This window comes from Rhamphochromis longiceps, linkage group LG1, assembly GCF_057381845.1.
Source record: "Rhamphochromis longiceps isolate RC_006_pf linkage group LG1, R_longiceps_female_GT1.1, whole genome shotgun sequence".
Lineage (NCBI taxonomy): Eukaryota > Metazoa > Chordata > Actinopteri > Cichliformes > Cichlidae > Rhamphochromis > Rhamphochromis longiceps.
Genome location: NC_140557.1, coordinates 32,406,442 through 32,428,144, shown reverse-complemented (window position 1 = coordinate 32,428,144; position 21,703 = coordinate 32,406,442). Strand labels below are relative to the sequence as shown.

The following is a 21,703-nucleotide window of genomic DNA, read 5'->3' as shown; positions in this document are numbered from 1 at the left end:
TGGTCAATGACTGTGCTAAATAACAATAACAGGACTTTAGCGTAATTCACCACTGGCGATTAACCTGTTGTAGAAGGCTCATCTGATAAGAAGGCACTGATTTGAGTTATTACAACAGGCCTGGCTTGTAGGTTAAACTCATTTCCTGCAAGTTAACTTGGGAAAAAAAAATTTCAGTTTAGCCACTAAAAAAAAATGGCCTCAATTTAGGTAGCAATCATTTCATTTCATTTGAATTAATTTGGCTCAGCTGGAAGTAAAATTAACCTGTCTATACCACCCAAAGAAATGTGTACACATTCTTTATCAAGGACTTAGCCTCAGTTAATTGATTTGAGCACCCTGCCAAACAATCACATCCTAAACTGTTGCTATTAATTAAAAGAGACCGAGCAAGTTTTGTGATGAAAGAAGGATGCCCTTGTTGTCCAACATTCTTAATACTGACTCTTATGTCTGTGCGTGCATGGAATGACTTGTTTTATAATGAAAGCAAACACAATTTGTATGTCTTTTACACACATTTGAAGGCAATTATGCAAACTCATGAAACAGAGACAGTTTTGGGAAGGCTGTTTATTTAGTAAAGCATCATCCAGTTACGTATAATTTACAAGCAATCACAACCCATGTAGAATTCTCCAGTAATCCAACTGCATTGCCTTGTTTAATACTGCAATGCTAAACTCGCTTCTCTGACTCAGGAAAAATGCTTCATGCTAGAGGTCTGCATTCCCGCGGCTGTCCCGCGGGAGCCGCGGGACCCGACCAGATTTCTTGCGGCGCGGGAATAAATTTCCAAATAAAATGCGGTAGCGGTCGGTAACTCTGGTGTAATTTGAACGGGAGCGGGCGGTCTGAAAATATAGCGTGCCCGACATTTTTTCGGAACAGCATATCTGTGATTTCCTCATTCTAATTGAGCACTGGTACAGCCAGTGCTCACGCCTGTTACACGCACTGAGCGCATGGATCAGTGCTTTTTGCACGTGCATTTTACTTGCACAGTCTGTGACTCTGTGCGCGCATCACCTGCATCAGAGCGCGCTTTACCAACATGGCAGAGCAAACTGAAGATGCAATTTCCTTGAAGGACGTTCAGCTGGGATTAGACAACGGTCAGTTTACTTTAAGGAAACCCACATCAGGCAAGTCTGATGTATGGGAGTCTTTTTCATGCGTCATAGACGCAAATGGAAAAAAATTACCCTTTGTACAATGCGATAAATGCCTCAAAGTTTTACCCTTTTGCAGTCACAAGACTGGAACCTCAGGTTTAAGGCGGCACTCATGTCCCATCACAAAGGGGCAAACAAAACTGGCATTTACTAAATCTTTGCTGGTGCCAGAGAAGTTTAAAAAAGAAACCAGAGACAAATGTGTTCAGTTTGTTTGCCAAGACATTCGACCGTATGATACCATCTCTGGAAAAGGCTTCACACAGCTGGCCCAACATTTGGTCGACACAGCAGCAAGAATAGGAAAATTCGATGTCTGTGAGATACTACCACACCCTACAACGGTGTCAAGAAATGTTGAAATGAGGGCTCAGAGTCTACGTAAACATGTTGTGGAGGAAATCACTGCAACAATATCGAAGTTTGGATGCGCTGTTACAGCAGACATATGGACAGAAACATATCGAAAAACGTCCTTTTTGTCTGCAACCATCCATTACGTTAATGAGCAATCTGAGCTACATTCAAGAGTGCTTTTTGCTGCCCCTTTTGACCCAAGCACCTCAAAGACAGGTGAAAACATTCGAAGGCACCTGCTGCAGAATCTCAGAGTGTTTGGCATTGATGCGACAGACATGGGCAAAAAGATTATTTTTGTCACAGATCGTGGAGCCAACATGATCAGTGCCTTACGAGAATACACGAGGCTAAACTGCACAGCGCACATACTAAACGTGACTCTCTCCAGTGCGTTTGGTACTGCCATAATCGAAAAGTCTCCAGAGATCGCTAGCCTTCTGACTGATGTTAAAAAGTTGGTTACATATTTCAAACACTCAGGACAGCAGGGCAAGCTTAAAAAGTCACTGAAACAATCCATAGAGACACGATGGAACTCTAACTTTGACATGTTAAATTCTGTCTTGGAACAGTACGAAGACATTGCATCTGTGCTGACTGAGAGCAATAATTATGACAAGATCGGACGCATTAGCATCAGTACTCTTAAGTTACTAGTATCATTCCTAAAACCCTTCAAAGAGGCAACTGACGACTTGGAAACTGATAACACAGCTCCCAGTGCCTCACTTGTTCTTCCGTGGTCTGTGCGATTAATTGAGCACTGTACATCAGCCACAAAAGACCCTCTGCTCTCTGAAATTGCAACCGTCTGTGTAACACGGCTGAAAGAATTACTGTCAGCAGACAGCACTTCATCCCATTCTGTTCACATGCTTTATAAAATAGCAACCTTTCTGACACCAAATCTGCGAGGTCTGAGAATGTTAGATGAAAGAGGGCGACAGAATGTGATACAGGGAGTCAAGGAGATGATCGAAGATTTAAAGTTTGATCATGCACATGATGAGGATGTTGAACCAACACCTGCCAAAAGGCCTACTGTTCTTCATAAATTTTCAGATTGGGAGGAAGAGGAAGAATCATGTGGATCAAAATCACTAGATGTTCAGATTCAGGAGTACAGGACCATGAAACTTGAATTATCAAGTCAACAAAACATTTTGCAGTGGTGGAATTCCAACAGTTCCCAGTTCCCTGCCCTGAGCAACCTTGCAAGATTTGTCCTCTGCATCCCGGCAACGAGTGCACCTTCCGAGAGAGCATTCAGCCTTTGTGGTCGGATTTTGGAGGAGAGACGTTCAGTACTGAAACCCTCATCAGTCAGTGACATTCTTTTCCTGCATGGAAATTTAAAATAATTTGGATTTTTTAAGTAAGTTTCGTTCATTTGATTAATAGTTTATAATTTTGAGATGTCGTTTATTGTTGTATTTATATATGCATATTTTCTTTTGTAGGAGAGACCTTGAATTCGACATTGGGACATTTTTTCGTTAAACTGATAGTTTAAACAACCATTTAATTTCGCAGTGGCCAACTATTTTGTTCTTTTGTTTACAATTTTAAGTGACTTTTTTTTTTTTCGCGACACTTTCCCTACTGTGTTGACAGAAAAATGTTACGTTTGTATTTTACATAAAAATAACAAGTAGGCCACAATGCTGTATTCGTTTTTATTTATTTTATTTTTGCAACACGTTTTCCATGTTAAAAGATAAATGTTGCATGTTGACAGATAAATGCATCTTGTTTAAGAAAAATAAATACAATCATTGCACAACCTGCAGTTTTATCTGTTATCTCTATTTTTTGGTGGTACCCCATTTAAATGTGAGATTTTGGAAACCAGATCTAAATTTAGCGGGAACGGTCGGGTCGGGTAGAAAATTATTCTAAGCGGGCAGCGGGTGAACAAAGACTGAATATACAGCGGGAGCGGTCGGGTGCGGTACAAAACCTTGCGGGAGCGGGCGGGAGCGGGACTAAAAAAACATTCCCGCGCAGACCTCTACTTCATGCACTGATTGATGTGTAAAATTAGAGAGGAAGGAAGCAGACCCAACATGTCTGCTGAACTAACCACAGTATATATGTATATATTTACGTGTGTGTGTGTGTGTGTGTGTGTGTGTGTGTGTGTGTGTGTGTGTGTGTGTGTGTGACAGTTGTCTATTCACTATTAGGGCAAAGCTGAGGTACATATCAATCATAGAAAGGAAGCATATTGATTGAGTGTTGGTGTCACTCAGGTAATGATGAGTGAAAGGACTGAGTGAGCTGAAAGATATGTATATATCTGGATTTATTTTCTTTAAAAAAGCATGTGTGTTAACAGAACCACTGTAGAAATAAGCAATATTGTTAGATTTTCTTGTACAGTTGCATTCAATACATACAGAATGGAGTTAATAGCTACCTATTGTCCAGCCACAGTGGAGCAGTTAAATAAGAGATGCTTTTTTCTGAAGCAAAATTATAGAAGAATAAAAATAATAATAATAATGACGCTAGCCTTTTTTCTAAATTTGCTGTGGTTATGCTGCAGGTAAACAGTATGTACCGATGTGCACACAGTCACTACGAGAAAGTCAAATCTGTGTTTGGACACCTGGAGGTCAGAAGATTTAAACGGTATATTATGTTGATATAGTTGTTGCTTCTGAGTAGTGCGTAGACCAAATACACAGCTCCCTTCCAGAATACCAAAATCTCAGCCTATGAATAACAACGCAGCACCCAGCCTCCCTCCCTCTCAGTCACTAGTGTGTAGAAAACAAACTGAAGTCTTTGGCTTTGACGCTTCAATTCTCTGACTCTGACTGCCAGTTGTGGAATATCTGAAAAGCACAGTTTGAATTTAACTGCTTATTGCCTACCTTATGCTGTAACAGCATGTGATTGGTGATATGGATAATGTTATTGTTCACCACGGCTTCTGAATTTTGTTGCAAAGGCCTCGATAGGCCAGCTGTGTCGTCTGCTATTTAGACGGCAGGACATCAGTGCTATTTTTTTTTCAAACATTTTGCATCAGCTGGAACCTCGTTGTGCTTTGATGTGCTTTTATGCTAATGTTTCTGTTTTGCTGGTCATTAACTGAATTCTGTTGGTGCCATTCACACAAATATGTTTAAAAGTAGGGCAAAAACTTTTGATTTTGACATTGTTCACTGACTGCTAAGCAAATTCTTCATTAGGAAAGACTGTCTTTGATTCCCTTTGGCAACACACATAAATGGCTAACAGCTCATTTTGGCTTTCTCGGTGTACTCAGATGGATTGCCTTCAGTGATTCCTAGTTAAATACAGCAAATCTGATTAACGTAATACATAATCTGACATAAGTATCATCTGTGGCTGACAAGAGACCTACATAATTCACTTTGTAATTCCCATCCACAAATGCCACTCTCAGACCATCTTATTTACAAAAATCCACACATTAGACAGTAAGCTGTCTACTGAATGCCAATAATCATAGCTGGCAAACATTTTTTGAAAGGGAGTTCATGACTTTGTAGTTTCAACGGCGTCCTGGAAGGTTGGACATTTGGATGGTGTCCCCTTGTACTCCTGGGTTGTAGTAGGCACCAAACTTCAAGTCCATAGGCTCACTGCTGTCTAATCTGAGAACTGGAAAGTAGACAATATTAAATATTTATAGCATACACCTTGTCTTTTGCAAAAAGAAAAGTACTCTAATTAACTTGTTGAGGTGGAAGATTAAAGAGTAGACCGCTGTCAGTGGTCCAATCCTATGTCTTTGACTCCTAGGTTTTCTGTTGTAATGCTTTTATTTCCAGCATAAGGTAACCAAGTACACAAAAAGGAGCAGTCTACTGATTTATTAACACACTACCATTACACAGTGGCTTTGACAGCAAAAACATACCCTAAAAGCAAAGAGCAAGAGCTCTCTTCTTGAGGCTCCATTTTGAAATAACCTTAACAAAAATCAATAACACAAAGCTCTTTTCCTGAATGTGCTGCTATTGTCCCTGCTGAATAATTGTTTTCCTCTGCACCTATAGGAAATCACTACACCTAACTCCGATTAATAAATAAGATAGATCGAAGGTAAGTGGACACACCTAAGACATAAATTACACTTAACCTGAAAATAACTGCATCACAGAGATAATGTCGCAAGCCCTTAAGGATCTGCTGTGAAAATATACTCAGTGTAGCAAGAAGGACAGGTAATAAATCCTAAACAATCTTATGTTGGGTTTATATTACTTGTGTTGTTTTCTGGAGTTGCTTTGCTTGTGCAAACGAAGAGTCTATGAAGAGAAGGAGCGATTGTAAAGGCCAGGGCTAAAGTGACTTGTGTTGTGTAAGCGATTCTAAAAGTCACCAGTTCCATTTTTTTTTAATCTCATGTACCCCCACAGACCTGTCAGACTGACTTGAAAACCCTTTCATCAATAACACATATAATGGTCAACTTTTGTTTTTTGGTGGACGGGTTGTTGCAATTTTGCTTTTGCTGGGGATTAAATGGTCTGACCTTGAGATGAGTTTGCTGGTCTGTCCACTCCTGGGTAGAATGTGGCAATGTGTTAACACATAAATTATCCACGTTTTTGTAGGTAAGACTACTTCGGTATTAAAAATGTCCCCTAGCTTTTGTTCAGTTATAGTTAGCTCTTTTAACCATTATCTTGCTATTTTAAATCTGCTGTGTCATAAAACAGACGCTTGTTGTTATTAAAAACATTCCGATATTTGATACCTGTATGAGGCAATGTCACTGACATCAATGACAACACTGAGATCAGTTGAGCACTTGATGTTTCTATCACTGAAATAAATCCCGGGGAAGAAAAACACTGTGTTTGCAAGTTCAAAAACGCTTCTTCAGCCTGAGACTCTCTGGCTCACATGTACAATTGATGACAGTTTACCACACACAGATACAAACACTACATGCAGAAAACACCTCTTGCCCCTCGCTTCCAGCGAGGGGTAGCAGTACTAGCAAGGTTATTGGATGATAACAGCCATAGAGGAACAACCACACAGACCCACAGTGTCTGGCTACCTCTTGCCTCTCGCGAGCTCTTTTAATCATTCATTTCTGCACATGAAGCTTGTGGGCTTGTTTGCATTAAGCGCATAATTTACATACATGGGCTGCAAGTAGGCAGTCATATCACGTCACTTTACTGGTGAACTGCCAAGCAGTTTATCAAGTGCTCTACACTCTTCGAGTTATACTGCGCAATACTGAGCGACTGCATTACCAAAGAGGTTTTCTTCCTTTCCATTTTGTAACTCTGCCTTTGTTACCAGAGGAGTTTCTTTTAACAATGTCGGGTGTTGTCAAGAGTATATGTTTTTCAGTTGCCACCCTGTTTCTCTTACATTGTCGTGGGTGTATGGCTTAAGATGGAATGTGACTCATCTGGAAAGTGCAGGTACATTTTCAAGCCGGCCTTCACTAGATGCACTTTGCCAGCTAATCGCCCGTGTAGTCATGAGTCCCACGTGCATATCTGTGTGCACTTTAATGAATTTAACTGGAGATGAAGGAAGGTTATGTACGAGGGCGTGTAGGGGAACTGTGACAACAAAGTGCTGTTTCCCTCTAAGTTCATGGCAGGAAAGCAACAGATTAGAAACTATCATAGTACATGATCCTATTTTGCATGGTGAGGTTACCTTATTATGGGAGGGTTGCCTTATTAAAACAGGATTAGTTATGCACTTGTGTGTGTGTGTGTGTGTGTGTGTGTGTGTGTGTGTGTGTGTGTGTGTGTGTGTGTGTGTGTGTGTGTGTGTATGTGAAAGGGAGAGAGAGTAAGAGAGAGCAGCACCTCTCTCTTTTGTCACTATGTTAAACAGCCAACTTTTTTTTCTTTTTGTAAAGGGGACTGCGGCACTATCCAGCAGCCATTTACCTTAAATACGAGGGGATAAGTGAGTTATAGTGGCTCATTATGAAGCACTGACAAAGGCATATTTAGCACAGTTTTATCTCAGCACTACATTTCTCGGCATAATTTAATAGTCTGCTGCCAGACGTTTTATTAAATATGAGAGTCTTTCGATAGCTATCAAGTCGGCAACCCTGATTAAAGCGAACGATCTGTTACTTTATAGCGCGAAGGAACACACATACCTGGCTCGGAAGGATACTCCTCAACCAGCTTCCTGTGAGAGAAGGCCTTCTGTTGTTTCTTCTTCAGGATTACGAAGGCCACCAGTCCCACAAATGTCACAGCCACGGCTGTTCCCAGCACTGCTCCCCAGGCGTTGTGTCGTTTACTGATCTGGGGATCTGTTGCGAAACCTTCGTCTGAGGAGTGAAGGGTTGTGGGGGTGGGAGAGAGTCACAGATAATTTGTCAACAAGAAATTATTTACATCGTTTGGCATCTTTGAGGGATAATTGTCGACTAATTATGGCTAAAATGTGTTTTTCAAATTGCGTTCAGAGCCGTAACGCATTGCATGGTGATACATCACAATTATTCAGAATTGTATAATTTACGCTGTGATAATTAATGCAATTAACATGCCAAATTCATGATCATTTCTGGAATACATTTGAATATTTTAAGGCAGCAGGTTGTGATCGTAATCTAAATGTGGTGAAATTTGGCTGAATACTTCATGAATAGCATTCAAGTTGTCATTAAATTATATATAACAACTGTTTAAATGGAAACTGTGAAACAATAACTAGCCTATTGACTTTTTGTTGTTGTTGTTTTTTCAAAAAAAATTGGGTTTTATTTGTATATGACATAAATGTTTGCTGCTCTTCTATTTTAATGTATGTGTCCAAGGCAACAGCAGTGGAAAATAATTGTTTTTGAAAGTGATAGAGTCGTCTTCAACATCCTTTGACAGAGAAATACTCGAGTGGTATTTTGTCAGGGCTCACACATAAATAATTCAGTGACTTTGTTCATCTAGAAACGGCTCAATTGACAGACTTGCTAGGATCAATTTACCCGTAATCCAAGGCAGGCTGAACCACAAGACTTGTTTCATTAAGTGTTTTTCTATTCTTGTCATCTTTAGCAGCAAGTTTTTTTGTTTTTTTTTACTTTAAAGTAAACATAATGAAACGTAGGTGGAAATAAAGATTTTAGTAATTGTTGCTCCTGCTGGGAAATTATTTTTAAGTTAGCTCGCAACCTTTTAAGGTTGGCAAACAAATTGAACTGCAAGTTATCAGTTTTTTCTTAAATTTTCATCTCATGATGACAAAAATGTACAAACACAGGCAAATAAAGTTAGTCTAAAATTGTGTAGAGAGTTGTTCACAGTTTTACTGAATGGACGGTATCGTAGATCAACGACTACGAACTGGACTGCTCTGAAATTTGGCACAGATACACGTCGTGTTCTCTTTAGGATGAATCTGGAAACCTTGAAAAAGCTCAGTATTTTTCTAGGATATCCTTAAAAGCTACCCATGTCATCCACCCCATTATTAGGTAATTCCCACAGGCATTTCCCACACAGAGTTACTAACAGGTCTGTATGGATTGTAGCTGAGTAAGTGAGGTGATTAGCTAATTGTCAGTTAGTGTCAGAGAAAGCTAAGGTGCCTTGTGGGATCTTACATATAGACTGTTTATCTGTACTCTGTGCTTTTCTACAGTTTCTGTGCACATGCTGTTCCTGTCATGATAACTATGGAGCTTTTTTTATCATTTTGTGCTGCCCACAATTTCACATCTGTTTTCCTGCTGCCTATTGCCATCATCTGTTAGTGTTATGTCCTACTGTCCCATCTGTCCACGAGCTGTGTCATTTTAATCCCCACTGCACCAGCTCTGCAAAGGTTTTGTTTTTTGTACTGTGGTCTTCTATTAGCTTACGCACTGATTAAGAAATATAAATTTCCTTTCCAGTCTTATCTTCCTGATCTGGTGGTCAACACCAAAGTCCAGTCTCACGCCCTTGCACAAGTATCTCTGACCTCAGTCCCTCGCTTTCTCTTTCAAGTTTTTTCCCCCCTAAAACAGGGTTTCATTGTTCGGCTGAGAAGGTGGTTGTAATAGACTCCTTTGCTCATAGCAGCCACCTCGATAGGACTTGAAACCCAATCCAACCTTTGCTTTTAAAAAAAAGGTGTATTTGTCCTCTTCCAGTGGGAAAATAGATGCTGGCAAATATGGCCCAGGAAAGGGATGTAAAAAAGCAATTTGTTAAACATATGACATGATAATATTTTCCTCATGAGCACCGAGCATAGAGGTCATCGCTAAGTAGTTTTAAATCCTCCTTTGCCGCCTCATGGATCTTATTCTGATGCCTCAACCCGCATTAATTAAGTCAAGTCAAAATCTTCTAAAACTTTCACACAGACAGCATATTCTCCGACTGTCCATCTGCCTTTTGCCTTCAGGATCAGACACACAAATGTGGACCAGATTCTGTTACGCAGACTGCACCAGTACCTGTATCGGAGCTGCCCGCGCTTTTGTCAGTCTTGTTGACCTTCTCAGGCGTGTTTGGAGCAGCAGCAGTTGTAGTCTCCGGGACATCGGGAAGAAACACCGTTGTAGGTGAAGATGTGGTGGTTGTCGCGTTCATCCCTGGCACCGCTTTTGTGGTCAGAGTTGTTGTGCTGGTTGTTGTGTGCTCTTCTGTAGTGTTGGTCTCTGGAACTGAGGTTTGTGACTCTAAATCTGTGCGATTAGAGTAATCTGGGAAGCTGGTGGAGTTTCGCGGGGTCAGCGTTTTATTAAATTCCCCTTCAGTTTCCGTCATGTTGATCTGGCTTGTGTTTGTGGGATCTGTGGTTGTGGTCGGCGGCAGCTCGGTTAGCTCGATCGTACCGTTTTGAACTTCAGGACTCAGGGTCGTGGTGGTAACATTCTGATCCTCCCATTTCTCATTTCCACTGTTTTCCTCTTCTCCTGAATATGGTACCATTGAGCCAGATGCTGTCCCACTGTAGTCATTATTTGACTCTGTAACATCAGCTCCCTCATCGTTTCCTTTAGTAACCGTAGCATTCTCACTTCCTTGTGGAATTTTGCCTCGTGCACGCAACCAACTCTTATCAATCGTTCTCCCTGGAGAGTCTGTTGTATATTGGAGTGATGCCAGGTGGAATGCTTGGACAAGCAGGAGAAGGAGCAGAAGTCTCATTTTCCCTTTTGTTGTTACTCTGAAACACATGAAAAAACATACGCATTATTTGACTTCTTTAAATACAAATTGTTAATTTAAAAACATAAATGATAAAATAATAATAATAATCGTCTGTAACAATCGTAGCATATGTATGTATATATGTCTGTACAAGAAAGCTAATCAGAGATTATTCTTAACAGGATGTTAAGGGCCTTTGGAGTTAGCCACAACTAACTATGTCAGCTTAATTGAAAGTATCCTTAGTAACTACTCAGTAACTCAAATACCATATGATATGACAACCTGCCCGTGGCAATAAGGAGGAGGCTGAACAGAATTTGTTAGTGTCTGGAAAAAGTATTAGTCAATAAGAAATGTCATTGGATGAGCTGTATTGACAGGCTGTCTTAAGGAAAGCCCAGTCTGCTGTTGTTGTCCAAAAACAATGAAGACAACTTCAATATTTCTACATTTGGTTGAGAGTATACCTTAATACTGACACTAACTTCAGCTCACTCCATCATGTGATGTCACTGCCAAGCTCAGTGGTTTGTTTGTTTGGTTGGTTGTTTGGTTGTTTGGTTGTTTGGTTGTTTTTTGAGGGCTGCATAACTTCTTTTAGAAGACTCATTTTGTTCATCTATTTTTGGAATTTTTATTTTCATTTTGTCGCAGATTTATTCATCGAGGTCACCTTCGTGCGAGTTGCTTCTTTAAGGTCATCTTCCTCACTTCTTTGAAAGCTGCTGATTGCACCACGTGCCCGTGACCACCTCCAGCAGATAAATATCCATCGTCAAGAAACATTGAAACCCGACTTTTAAAGTTAAAGTTACTTTGCAATCTGCTTTTTACACGATCAAAACTCAGCTGCAACATTTATCCATTTTGCATTGTAAAATTTCCCAAAAGGGCATCAAAGCTAACGATAGCCGAGCAAACCTGCCCCTCTAAAAAGAGTGTGGATGTGATATTATCATTAATATACCATGGGCTATTTTTATAATTAGAAAAAGATGCATGACATTTACATTGCATTGTTCCTAACCTAACCAGTGATAATTTTAATTAATATTGTGGATTATAACAATTACAAGTCCTCGTTTTCCCAGTTCTACACTTGTACTTTACCAGAGTTTTGTTAAATTGCACATTGACAGACATGTTCCCGACGGGCTGTTTATTTTTGTTGCTTTAATGTGTTTTTTTTTTTTTCTTCAAAACATAGGGAGATTGGGCACAAAATGAATTTTTGATTCAAATAAAAGCTAAAGGATGAAAAACAGCTTTTCTGTTATTTCCTTCCCCCCCTGTTTTCTTTGAGCGTCTGAAAAGTCTGTTTACCACCTGCTGAGTATAAGCACCATCAGGAAGGACCCACAGGTGCTAAATGTGTGTTCATCACAGCCTTCAAAGTCCGCCTGGCCACACTGGAAGACTCAAAAACAACAAAACATCTCCAGCCTGATTTTTTTTCTTCCCCGCATTTTCCAAAATGCAACCAAAACACCTGCTTGAGGGGTGAAGGTCAGCTTCACTGACATGAGTCATAATAAAAATCCTTGAATTCCACGCCACCACCTGACTTTCAGAGAGCTGCTCAACGGACACATTCGGGAGCTTGTTGGCAAATTTCTAAGCAGTCATCCCCTACGATGTCTGCATAGCCCCGACACAATCTCTGGTGAGATCTGTGGCTTTTTGACAGTGTGAATTGTGCGAGTGCCCTGTGAGCTATGTGTTCTCCCCTCGGCTTCACTCCAGTACACAAATGACTGCAAATCCCTACAGGGCACTCTTGCTGTGAGTCACTTTGTTGATCAGTTGCTTTGTTCTAAATTCATGCTTGTTATAATCAGCACGAGAGGCTCAGTGTACAGTGTGTAACATTGGCGCCTGGAGCAACAGAGGCTTCACTTGCAAATCTGGGAATTTCACATTTCCGGTTTTACCTGTTTTGACATGTTCAACAAAGGTGCTAAAAATATCAAGGAAGTACTTTGTTTTTAGCTCATCGGGATTGATAATCTGGCAAAAAGGAAAACCCAAGCGTGTATATTCGTTATGTTTTGAATACAGTTTGTATTTCCTTGAAACTGCTGATGTTAGCTTTAAAATAGCACTGCTCAGTTGTTTTGACTGACAACTCACAATCAGCCAGGGATTGTTCAATCGCTGGTTAGCTTTTCGACAAGCTTGTTATCATCCGACGACTTTGTTTTCGTGCTGGTCTTTTTTTGTTTTCTGAGAAACAAATGGGCGGGGGGGGGGAGGACGTGTGTGTTTTGCTTTTTCAGCCTGCCGCAGGATCAATCGGGCTCGTTCGTGTTCGCCGATCGTGCAACACACACAAAAAAATGTTTCAGTCCAGCAGCAGAATGGCGGGAACAAGTTAGAGCTCATAACACTGCAGCGGTGGAAAATAACAAAGTGGCGCTTTTAAGTGACACACTAATGCACCTCCTGCCTCTCCCGTCGCTTAATGGATTTTGGAATACTGTGTGAACTTTTCATCCTTCCTCTTTCTCCCCACATTTCCCGTCTCGCGTCTTCACAGTACACCATCAATTTTAAGACAACAGCTCTCAACTGAGCACTCTGTGGAGGATAAAAGTCTAATTACGCTGCAGGCATCTTGAGAAGCTCGTGTAAAGGAAACCAGTTAATGTGGAACCAGTTTTACAAGCAGCTCAGCAGCGTCACTGTTGTGTTTTGTTGTTTGATTGTTCAATGTTCAAATGAGCACACAATCAGCATGGAAGTAGTTTCTCTATAATGCAAAGACCAGAGTATTATTGGTAATTGTCAACTCGCTTTAAAAACACATAGAAAAACATCGTGCAGCTGACCTGTTCAGACACAGACTCTACCACCATCTTTGGATGGCACATGTGGGCCGTGCAATTTCAAACCAGCTATGCCCACTTTGATCCTGTGACACAGTGCATAGCTATGAACAACAACTACTCTGAACCATTAAGAAAAAAAGAAATTACAGCAGCGAGCTGCGCCCAGAGAATATTTTGACCCGCCAACTAGTCTTCGCGCAGCAGCAAGTTCACGGCAACGGGGAGAGAATTTTGCTTCTGACCCTTCGCACTCAGAGAAGCCATCTGTTGAAAAGAGCTCCCACTATGCCAGTCTGTCAGAGCGCAAGCTATCATCTCAACAGCTCAGTCAGCCGTGCCTTCATCAACATCACACAGACACACTCACGCAGGCTGAAAGGGACACTAATGTGATTCCTGTAAACACCTGGCGACAGCGTATCCTTCTTAATTATCTGACATTTTAGCTGTCTGAAGTTATTATCACCCCTCAATATACTGTAATTTATTTTACATTCATGTGGAACGCAACCTCTGCGTACAGCAGAAGTTTCAAGCTGTGTTTCTACTCCTGGTTAAGAGCAGTTGAACTCTTAACCAACTCTCAGCCCTACCCAACAGTGTATGAAGAAAAGAAAATTATCTTTGTTGACTCTGCTTATCAATGCATTTGTGTGGTTAGGCCATATTTTGATTGATTTTTTTTTTATCTTAAAGTGTGCGTACTCTGGATTAAAAGATCTCAATAGTTCATCCATCCCAGTTTTTAAATGTACAAAACATCGCTCTAAGGCTCTTAACTGTAAAAACTGGCAACCACTTATTCCCCTGCCTAGGTTATATAAAGTCTTAAAGTATGTATGTCACTCGTTGTGACGTTGTGGCACCTAGCAACCAACTTGTTTTCTTACTTTCATGTTGAAAACAAAAGCTCTTCAGTTTTTGAATCTTCTATTTTTACACTTTCAAAATAAGAAGCAGTGACAAAACCTGCGGGGTACGGCCAATTGTTAAGTGTAACTGTAAATGTTACAGCTACCAAATCAAATATCATCAAACACAATGCCACTGTGAAAACAAAAAGTGGAATGAAGATAGGGGGTTTGTGAATATTCATAAAAAAATAACAGTAAATATGGTCCTGAAAAGCATATTCCCGACAGCTTTTAGCCTCACACGTTTGCTGTGAATTGGAAAGACAAAAATATAAATAAATAAATAAATAAATAAAACCCTCCCTCAGTAAATCCTTACCTTATTCTTAGGCTATATCAGATGAGAACAGGTGCACAGGCAACAAAATCTCTTCACTCAGCTGCCAACATGTGAGAGTGAATCAGCAGTCGGCTTGGAGAGAGAAGGAAGAGAAGGAGGGAGGGAGGAGGGCCCGACAGAGTGGCATTCAGGGAAGAACCTGTTCAACCTGCTTCTTCACCTGCCAGCAGCAGAAACACGCCCTGAACCGCATCCAGTTGCATGCCGTGAAAAGGCCACGAAGGACGGGGATGAAAATGAATTGGTGTACGAGTAAAGAGGGTTGGGGGAATGTCAATTTGCTACCACCTCATTATTTCATGTTGCCATCTAAATAAGTTGATTATATTAATTTTTGGTTGCCAGGTTTCCAGGTTGCCAGGTTAGATCTGTGAATTCCCCCCCAGTGGGCGGAGCATTTTGCCAAAGGTCCTCGGAGCCTTTTTTTTTTCCTCCTGCTGCGGTCGTCATGGTAACAGAAAAGAGGCTGGTAAGCTCGGGTTTCATCCATGCTTTTGTCTCTGGTCTATATCAGGCTACCAGGTGACGTGTGACTTTGTGAACTCGCAGGTACCGTGCGTCAAATGAGCCAGGATTGCTTTTTTGTCTCGTTCCTCGATTAAGTGAGTCATGCAGAGGCTGAATTCATTTAGTGCGAACGAGCGAGGCTGGTGAAGTGGCACTCAAAGCTGGCGTGTTTTGGTGAGTTAAGAAGAGGGAGTGGCTGTGCTTGCTTTGCTAATGAAATTGAAAACTACAGGTTTCCATCAAATAGTCTGAAAGCCCATCCAGTTCTCCAAAAGAGTACGCCCAATCAGCATGAGCATTATACAGAATACCTGGCAGCCATTAATAGTCCAAAATCAAGTGCTTTAAGGTGGTTATTTTTACAGCTTCAGCCACTGCAGACTCGCCTCAGTCAAGCAGCTACACAACACAACTAACCTTCAACAGGTCATGTCAAAAATCTCTTTGAAATATGAATAAAACGAGATGAAAAAAGCAGCAGAGCTGTCTGTTCAGGTCTCGGTTATTACTTCCTACCTGTTTTACATGTTATAAGCCAGTAATCAAACACATTAACTTTCGTAAAAAGTACTCATGTGTTTTGCTATCATAACCACGTGGGTTTATTTATCATCTTGCACTGAAGATGCCATTGTTTAGCTGCTGATATACTGCCATAGATGAGGTTTAACAGTGGCCCACTGTTCCGAGCACACAGAGTTCCTCACAGACAGCTTGTCGCTGCCACCTCATGTGGCCTGCCAGTGTTTGAAGCTAATGGGATCATGTAGCCTCATCAGGGATGTGAATAATAGAAATGCCTAAATCTTGAACGGAGGATAAACAGCCTTCAAACTTGAGTGCAAAACAAAAGTGTGCAAAAGTCATGAAAGGTTAAAGGAAAAGCAAGTTAGGGTGCTATGAAACCTGGAGAATGCATTATGAAGAAGGGTGCATTTGTGACTACTGACGTTTAATGCCAAGTTTCACCCACTGCCCAAAAGATCTGTAGCTTTATGGATAGATAAAAGCACTGTAGCAAAGTCTCTGTTTCTTTGATCTTAGGCAGTAGAATTTAGACAATAAGAACAGCAAACAGTCATACCAGTTTTCAGAATTACAATAAGGGAGGAATGCAAATAATCATACATGCAATTCTTCCTGTGAAAGCTCATAACTGGAGCTGCTTGGAGAGAAATGCCCTCAGTATCTAGCTCTCAGACATTTGCATCGCAAATAGATAAGCCTGTATGTGCAGGATTGGGCCATTTGACTCACGTGACTGTGCTATCGCATAGACAAACCTTGGCACAGAGAGGCAACACATAGAAAACAAAAATAATATCTAATGTGTTTTAACATCGAGTTAAAAACACAATCTGAAGAAAAAAAGAGGCATTGGCATTAACTAGATTCAAATGTAGCATAGATTCACACATTTTTTCACTCATTTCTGTGATATGTGACATACAGTCAGCCGACACTTTGTCAGTACCGGGTTGGACCCTCCTGTGCCCTCAGACCTGCCTTAATTCTTCATGGCACAGGTTCAACAGGGTGCTGGAAACATTCCTCTGAGATTTCGCTCCATGTTGGCATGATAGCATCACACAGTTGCTCCAGATTTGTCAACTGCACATCCATGATGGAAATATCCTGTTCCATCGCATCCCAAAGATGCTCTATTGGATTGAGATCAGGTGACTGTACACTGAATACACTGAACTCACTGGCACATTCAAGAAACCATGACTCGAGCTTTGTGACATGGCATGTAGCCTGCTAGAAGCAGCCATCAGAAGAAGGGTACACTGTGGGATGATAAAGGGATGGACAGAGTCCACAGCAATACTCGGGTAGGCTGTAGCATTTAAATGATGCTCAAGTGAGCCAAAGTGGGCCTCCACACCATTATGGCACATCCACAAGCCTGAAGCACTGATAGAGGGCTTAGATTTGACCCTACCATTTTAATATTCCAGCAAAAATTCGGCAGACCAAACAGCATTCATCCAATCTGCTACAGCAGTGATGTTCTGGTGCTGTAACCCATCTGTGCATTTTTCTCCTAATTTGAATATTAACAAGTGGTCATTTGGGTTACTGTTGCTTTACTATTTGCCCAAAGCAATCTGACCATTCTCCATTGACCTCTTAATTAAACCACGAAGGCATTTTCTGTAACCCTAGAAAGTCCTGGTAGATCATCAGTTTTAGAAATAGAAATGTGCATTTGGCATAAAAAAAAGTACCAATGCCACATTCAACGTCACTTAAATCACCTTTCTTCCCTATTTTGATGCTCAGTTTGAACATCAGCAGGTTGTTTTGACCATGTCTGCATGTACCTAATGAAGTGGTGAGTCTGTATCTGATGGATAATATAATTTGGAGTCACTTGCAAGTTCCAAAAATAGCATGTTAAAGTTCAAGCTGATTCTTGAAATTGAGTCTCAACTGGATGAAGAAGTAACTGTATTACTCTGGCTCGCACATGGACAAACACTAACACAATCCTGCTCGGTGTGATAATAGCAGAAGCATAAAAAACTACTCCCAGGGCTGTGCAGGAGAGCTGATCTAATTAGCATTGCTTTGTAAATATTGCTTCATGTCTGTTGGTGCTCCACACTGTCTATCAAATTATAATTGATCAGATATGTGCAAAAAACGGAGGGAAGGGCGATCGCAAGCAGCAGATGTCAGTGTGACACATTCTTTCCTCAGGTGTCAAGGGAAGTTCTTCGCTTTGGCATAAAAAAAAATACTATCAAATGTTGTGACACCACATAAAATAGTCTTAAATGTTGAATCAATGTGATTTAGCTTGTTATTTGTTCTTTTTATTAAAATCTGATAAACTTCAACACTGCATCACAACACTCACCTCAAGGCTCTTTATATTATAAAGTAAAGAATCTACAATAATACAGAGAAAACCCCAACAATCCTTTTAGTAAGTACTTGGCGACAGCGGGAAGGAAAAACTCCCATTTAACAGGAAGAAGCCTCCAGTAGCACCAGGCTCAGGGATGGGGCAGCCATCTCCCATGACTGGTTGGGAGTGAGTAGACAGATGTCAAAGAGAGGTAGAGATGAATAATAACTAAAGATTAAATGAAGAGTGGTGTACAAGCACATATAAATACATTTATACATTGGACTGTACCATGTCTCTTATCCCAAAGGATGGAGTGCCTGCCTGGATAAGTGAAACAGAGTATAGGGGCTCCTATTTCTGGATGATTCAGCCAGCTCTTATCTCGCTGTAGATACATCTAGTTATATAAATTAAGCTAGAATTCTTCTTCATTAAAAGTCTTGTCAAATACCTCCATAGCAGAATGAGTAATGAGGGCGGCGAAAGGATTTTCAACTTTAATTCGAATAAATCTGGCACTTTCATGTATTCATTCATATGTATGGCTCATTCATGTACCAGATTCTCCTAACATAGACCACTGAATATATTCATTCAACCAGGCGTCAGTGCAGGCCCCACATGTTTCTGCATACGTTCCGGTCCGTATTGAATAGGGAAATGTGTTGCCATTTGTCATCGTAATATATGCTGCAGAGCACACATCGTTTGATGGCAAAAAAATCAAAGACTGAATGTAAATTTACAGTTATGTACAGCACACTGACAGCCCAAGTACCCAGAAATTCATAAATGTGGAAATTTAGATGATGCTCCCTGAAATATATCTCCCAGACTCAAGATAGACAAAAGCGCTGCAGACATAAAAACAGTGAAATCGCCCAACAACAGCAACATGCTCACTTTGAGAATCCAGAGATATAATTTCCCAGTGTTGGATTAATAATTTAGTTACATAAAGATGTGCTCACAGCGGTATCGTGTGAATTATCTATCAGCAGTATTAGGACGTAGGAAAATAAGCCTTAATATGTGAACACGGACGAGCTTGTTCAGAGATCTGAGGCTGCTTTTGCTGTACTGGAGAGACTCATTCAGGGAAATGGCTGCAAGAGGGGTATAACAGCCAAACTACCATAATGGGTCTGCACTTATCTGAGTCTTTGAAGCATCCTTCGAGCTATTATTGCATTTGAGGTTAATTCGCTCTGATTAGGCAGGCAGAAAAACAGATCAAACCCTGGATGTTTGTCAGTGTCTAGTTTCAGATTAGCTTTGCTGAAAAGATGTGTTCATTTTTTTCACTTTTACGATTCATTGCTGTTTATTTTCACACATGTGCTTCTGAGTTAAAGTTTCACGCGTGTAGTTTAAACGATAGTCTTGTTTCCAGTAAGTTCTCCGAAATGGCGCTCTCAGATCCGCCTGTTAAGCATTAGATTTGATGAGTGTTTTCCCTGTGTGCTAAAGATTCTGTGGCTCAGTCTGAACAAAAACACTTTGCAACTCTTTGGAGAGGCATAATGAAAAAGCCAAACTGTGCACGCTCTCACTTATTTCCTCAGTTGATTATAAAAAGCGCATAATTTCCACCAAGTCGAATTCTGCGCGGCTTCCTCATGAGGATTTTATGGTTTTCGACTCTGTCTTCATGAAAATGAAATGAAGACAATTGCCTTCTATGTGAGCTAAACAAAGGACATGTAATCACAATATATGTTTGTGGTGTTGCAGTAACTGCTGCCTGGCACCTTCCTGCTACATCGATGAGTCCTCACATTGCTTCTGGTTTTGGTTAGCCTTTAAAACAAATGCCGGAAAGCTGTTTTTTCCAGACGGATCCGGAGTCTATGCCCAACTATTATATTGCAGTGAACTCACAAAAGGCATTAATGATACCCTCTTAAAACCCACAACCAGCAAGTGATTTGTGTTGTGCGAGTGTGAGTGCAGGGCTGCATTTGTGCAGCACTGGGGATACCTCGCTGTCAGACTTGAATTATCTCCTTCAGGTTTGTGTCTGGCAGAAAACAGTAAGACCCAGAAGGCAAGGAGGGAAAGCTGAATGGCTCTGCCTTGACATCTTTTAGGTTTACACCTAGATATACACCATGCACAGTCTAACGTTTCCTATTTTTATACCACCTCAGGAATAGCTGTATTCCACTATATTGTGAATTCAACACATGTGAGCCTCGCGGCCTTCATTAGGGAGTCGGGCCCAAAATACACTGGCTGAATAATGAACAGCCAATAAAGGCTTTATGGGCCTATTTTGGAGTTTTCTGGATCTCTTTTCTTCCTCGCAACTATCTTTAACAACAGAAAAGCAGCTCACAAGCTTTCTGTGATTGTCAGGATGTCAATAAAAAGTGCATTTTAATAGTGCCAGTGAAATGCGGTGAGGAGGCAGAAGAGTACAGCATGTGCTGTAATCCTTCATGCAAAAATCTGGTAATATAAAACAAGGTCACTGCGACATACAGACATTCTCGACTCCTCAAATATAATTTCCTTAATGTGTGCAAAATGTCTCCTAAGATAAATTACCATGTTGGATAATATAATTTTTTCTTCAAATTGCAGAGCTGGCTGCGTGTTCTTCTCCCTTGTTTTCTGTTGAAGTGCTGTGTTTGTGGGCAAGTGCACACCTCAGGTGGCACAAGAATAATCTGGTTTATTAATGGACGTTGAGAGACTCAGTTACAGGGTGTCGAAGGTACATGTAAACAGCCAAGCTGGAATGCAGCCAATTGCAAGGTTATTCTCTGCGTGGAGCCAAAGGACAGCTTTGTATAAGCATCAATTATTCAAGCTAAAAAATACAAATGAAACGATTGCTTAAACACCTCAGCCCAATCTTATTTTCAAACCGGAACTGAATCTACAGCTTCATTTACGTTTTTTTGTTACTAAACATGCTTCATACATATTATATAATGGCAATTTAAAGGTTCTGTTGTATATCAATAAGTCTTGCAAACACACGTCTTGGTTTACAGCTCAGTTGTTGATTCTGTTCTGCGTTTCTCTCTTGTCGTTTTAGATCAGTCGCTCCCACCTCCCCTTCTGCACCAGACACATCTTCTGAGCTTCTCTGCCTCTCCACTCACCTGCTTCCACTTCACTAATTAGTCACCTCAATAAATAAAGCTGGCTCACAATACTTCCTCTGTCAGTTCGGATTTTTTTGCACTGTAACTTCGCAGCACTCCATCGCCTGTTTTATCGCTGCCTAGCTTTTGCTTTCTACCTGTAAACCTGAAACCCTGCCCTGACCGGCTGTCTTGTAAGTGAACCCAGTAAACTACTGGTCCAGTCTTACTTTTCTCTGTGTGTCAGGCAGTTAGGTTATTTTGTCCATAGCCAGTAGGTGTCGTCCTAAATGGCAGTTTTTAACCAAGAGTTTATTTATAATATGATAATAGTAAGAAGCTAGATATTCCTAACACTAAAAACAAATCGTGGCAAGGAAGATTCCCTTGTAAGAAAAGGAACCCTTGCGATTGCTTTGTGTATTGCTTTGAAGTCTTGATTTTATATTTATTTAGTTGTTTAGCATTTTAGCATTACCATCTTTAAAATTTGATC

At 40.7% G+C, this 21,703-nt stretch overlaps 1 protein-coding gene across 1 annotated transcript; it reads right to left on the bottom strand.

Moving 5' to 3' along the window:
- Positions 1-837: 837 nt before the first annotated feature.
- Positions 838-14,836, bottom strand: LOC146679035 (uncharacterized). Its single transcript, XM_085407455.1, has 4 exons — positions 14,725-14,836; positions 9,961-10,676; positions 7,666-7,842; positions 838-5,174 (listed from the first exon to the last, which is right to left on the bottom strand). The coding sequence occupies exons 2-4, from the start codon at positions 10,655-10,657 to the stop codon at positions 5,065-5,067; spliced, it is 984 nt and encodes a 327-aa protein (XP_085263581.1). The 5' UTR covers positions 10,658-10,676; positions 14,725-14,836; the 3' UTR covers positions 838-5,064.
- Between the last annotated feature and the right edge of the window lie 6,867 nt (positions 14,837-21,703).

Bases quoted from the DNA above. Each gene is read 5' to 3' on its own strand.
- LOC146679035 (XM_085407455.1), bottom strand. From the start codon at position 10,657: ATGAGACTTCTGCTCCTTCTCCTGCTTGTCCAAGCATTCCACCTGGCA. The intron at 7,843-9,960 runs GTACTGGTGCAG...TTCACTCCTCAG, and splicing joins CGCGGGCAGCTCCGATACAG to ACGAAGGTTTCGCAACAGAT. The intron at 5,175-7,665 runs GTATGTGTGTTC...TCTACTTTCCAG, and splicing joins GGAGTATCCTTCCGAGCCAG to TTCTCAGATTAGACAGCAGT.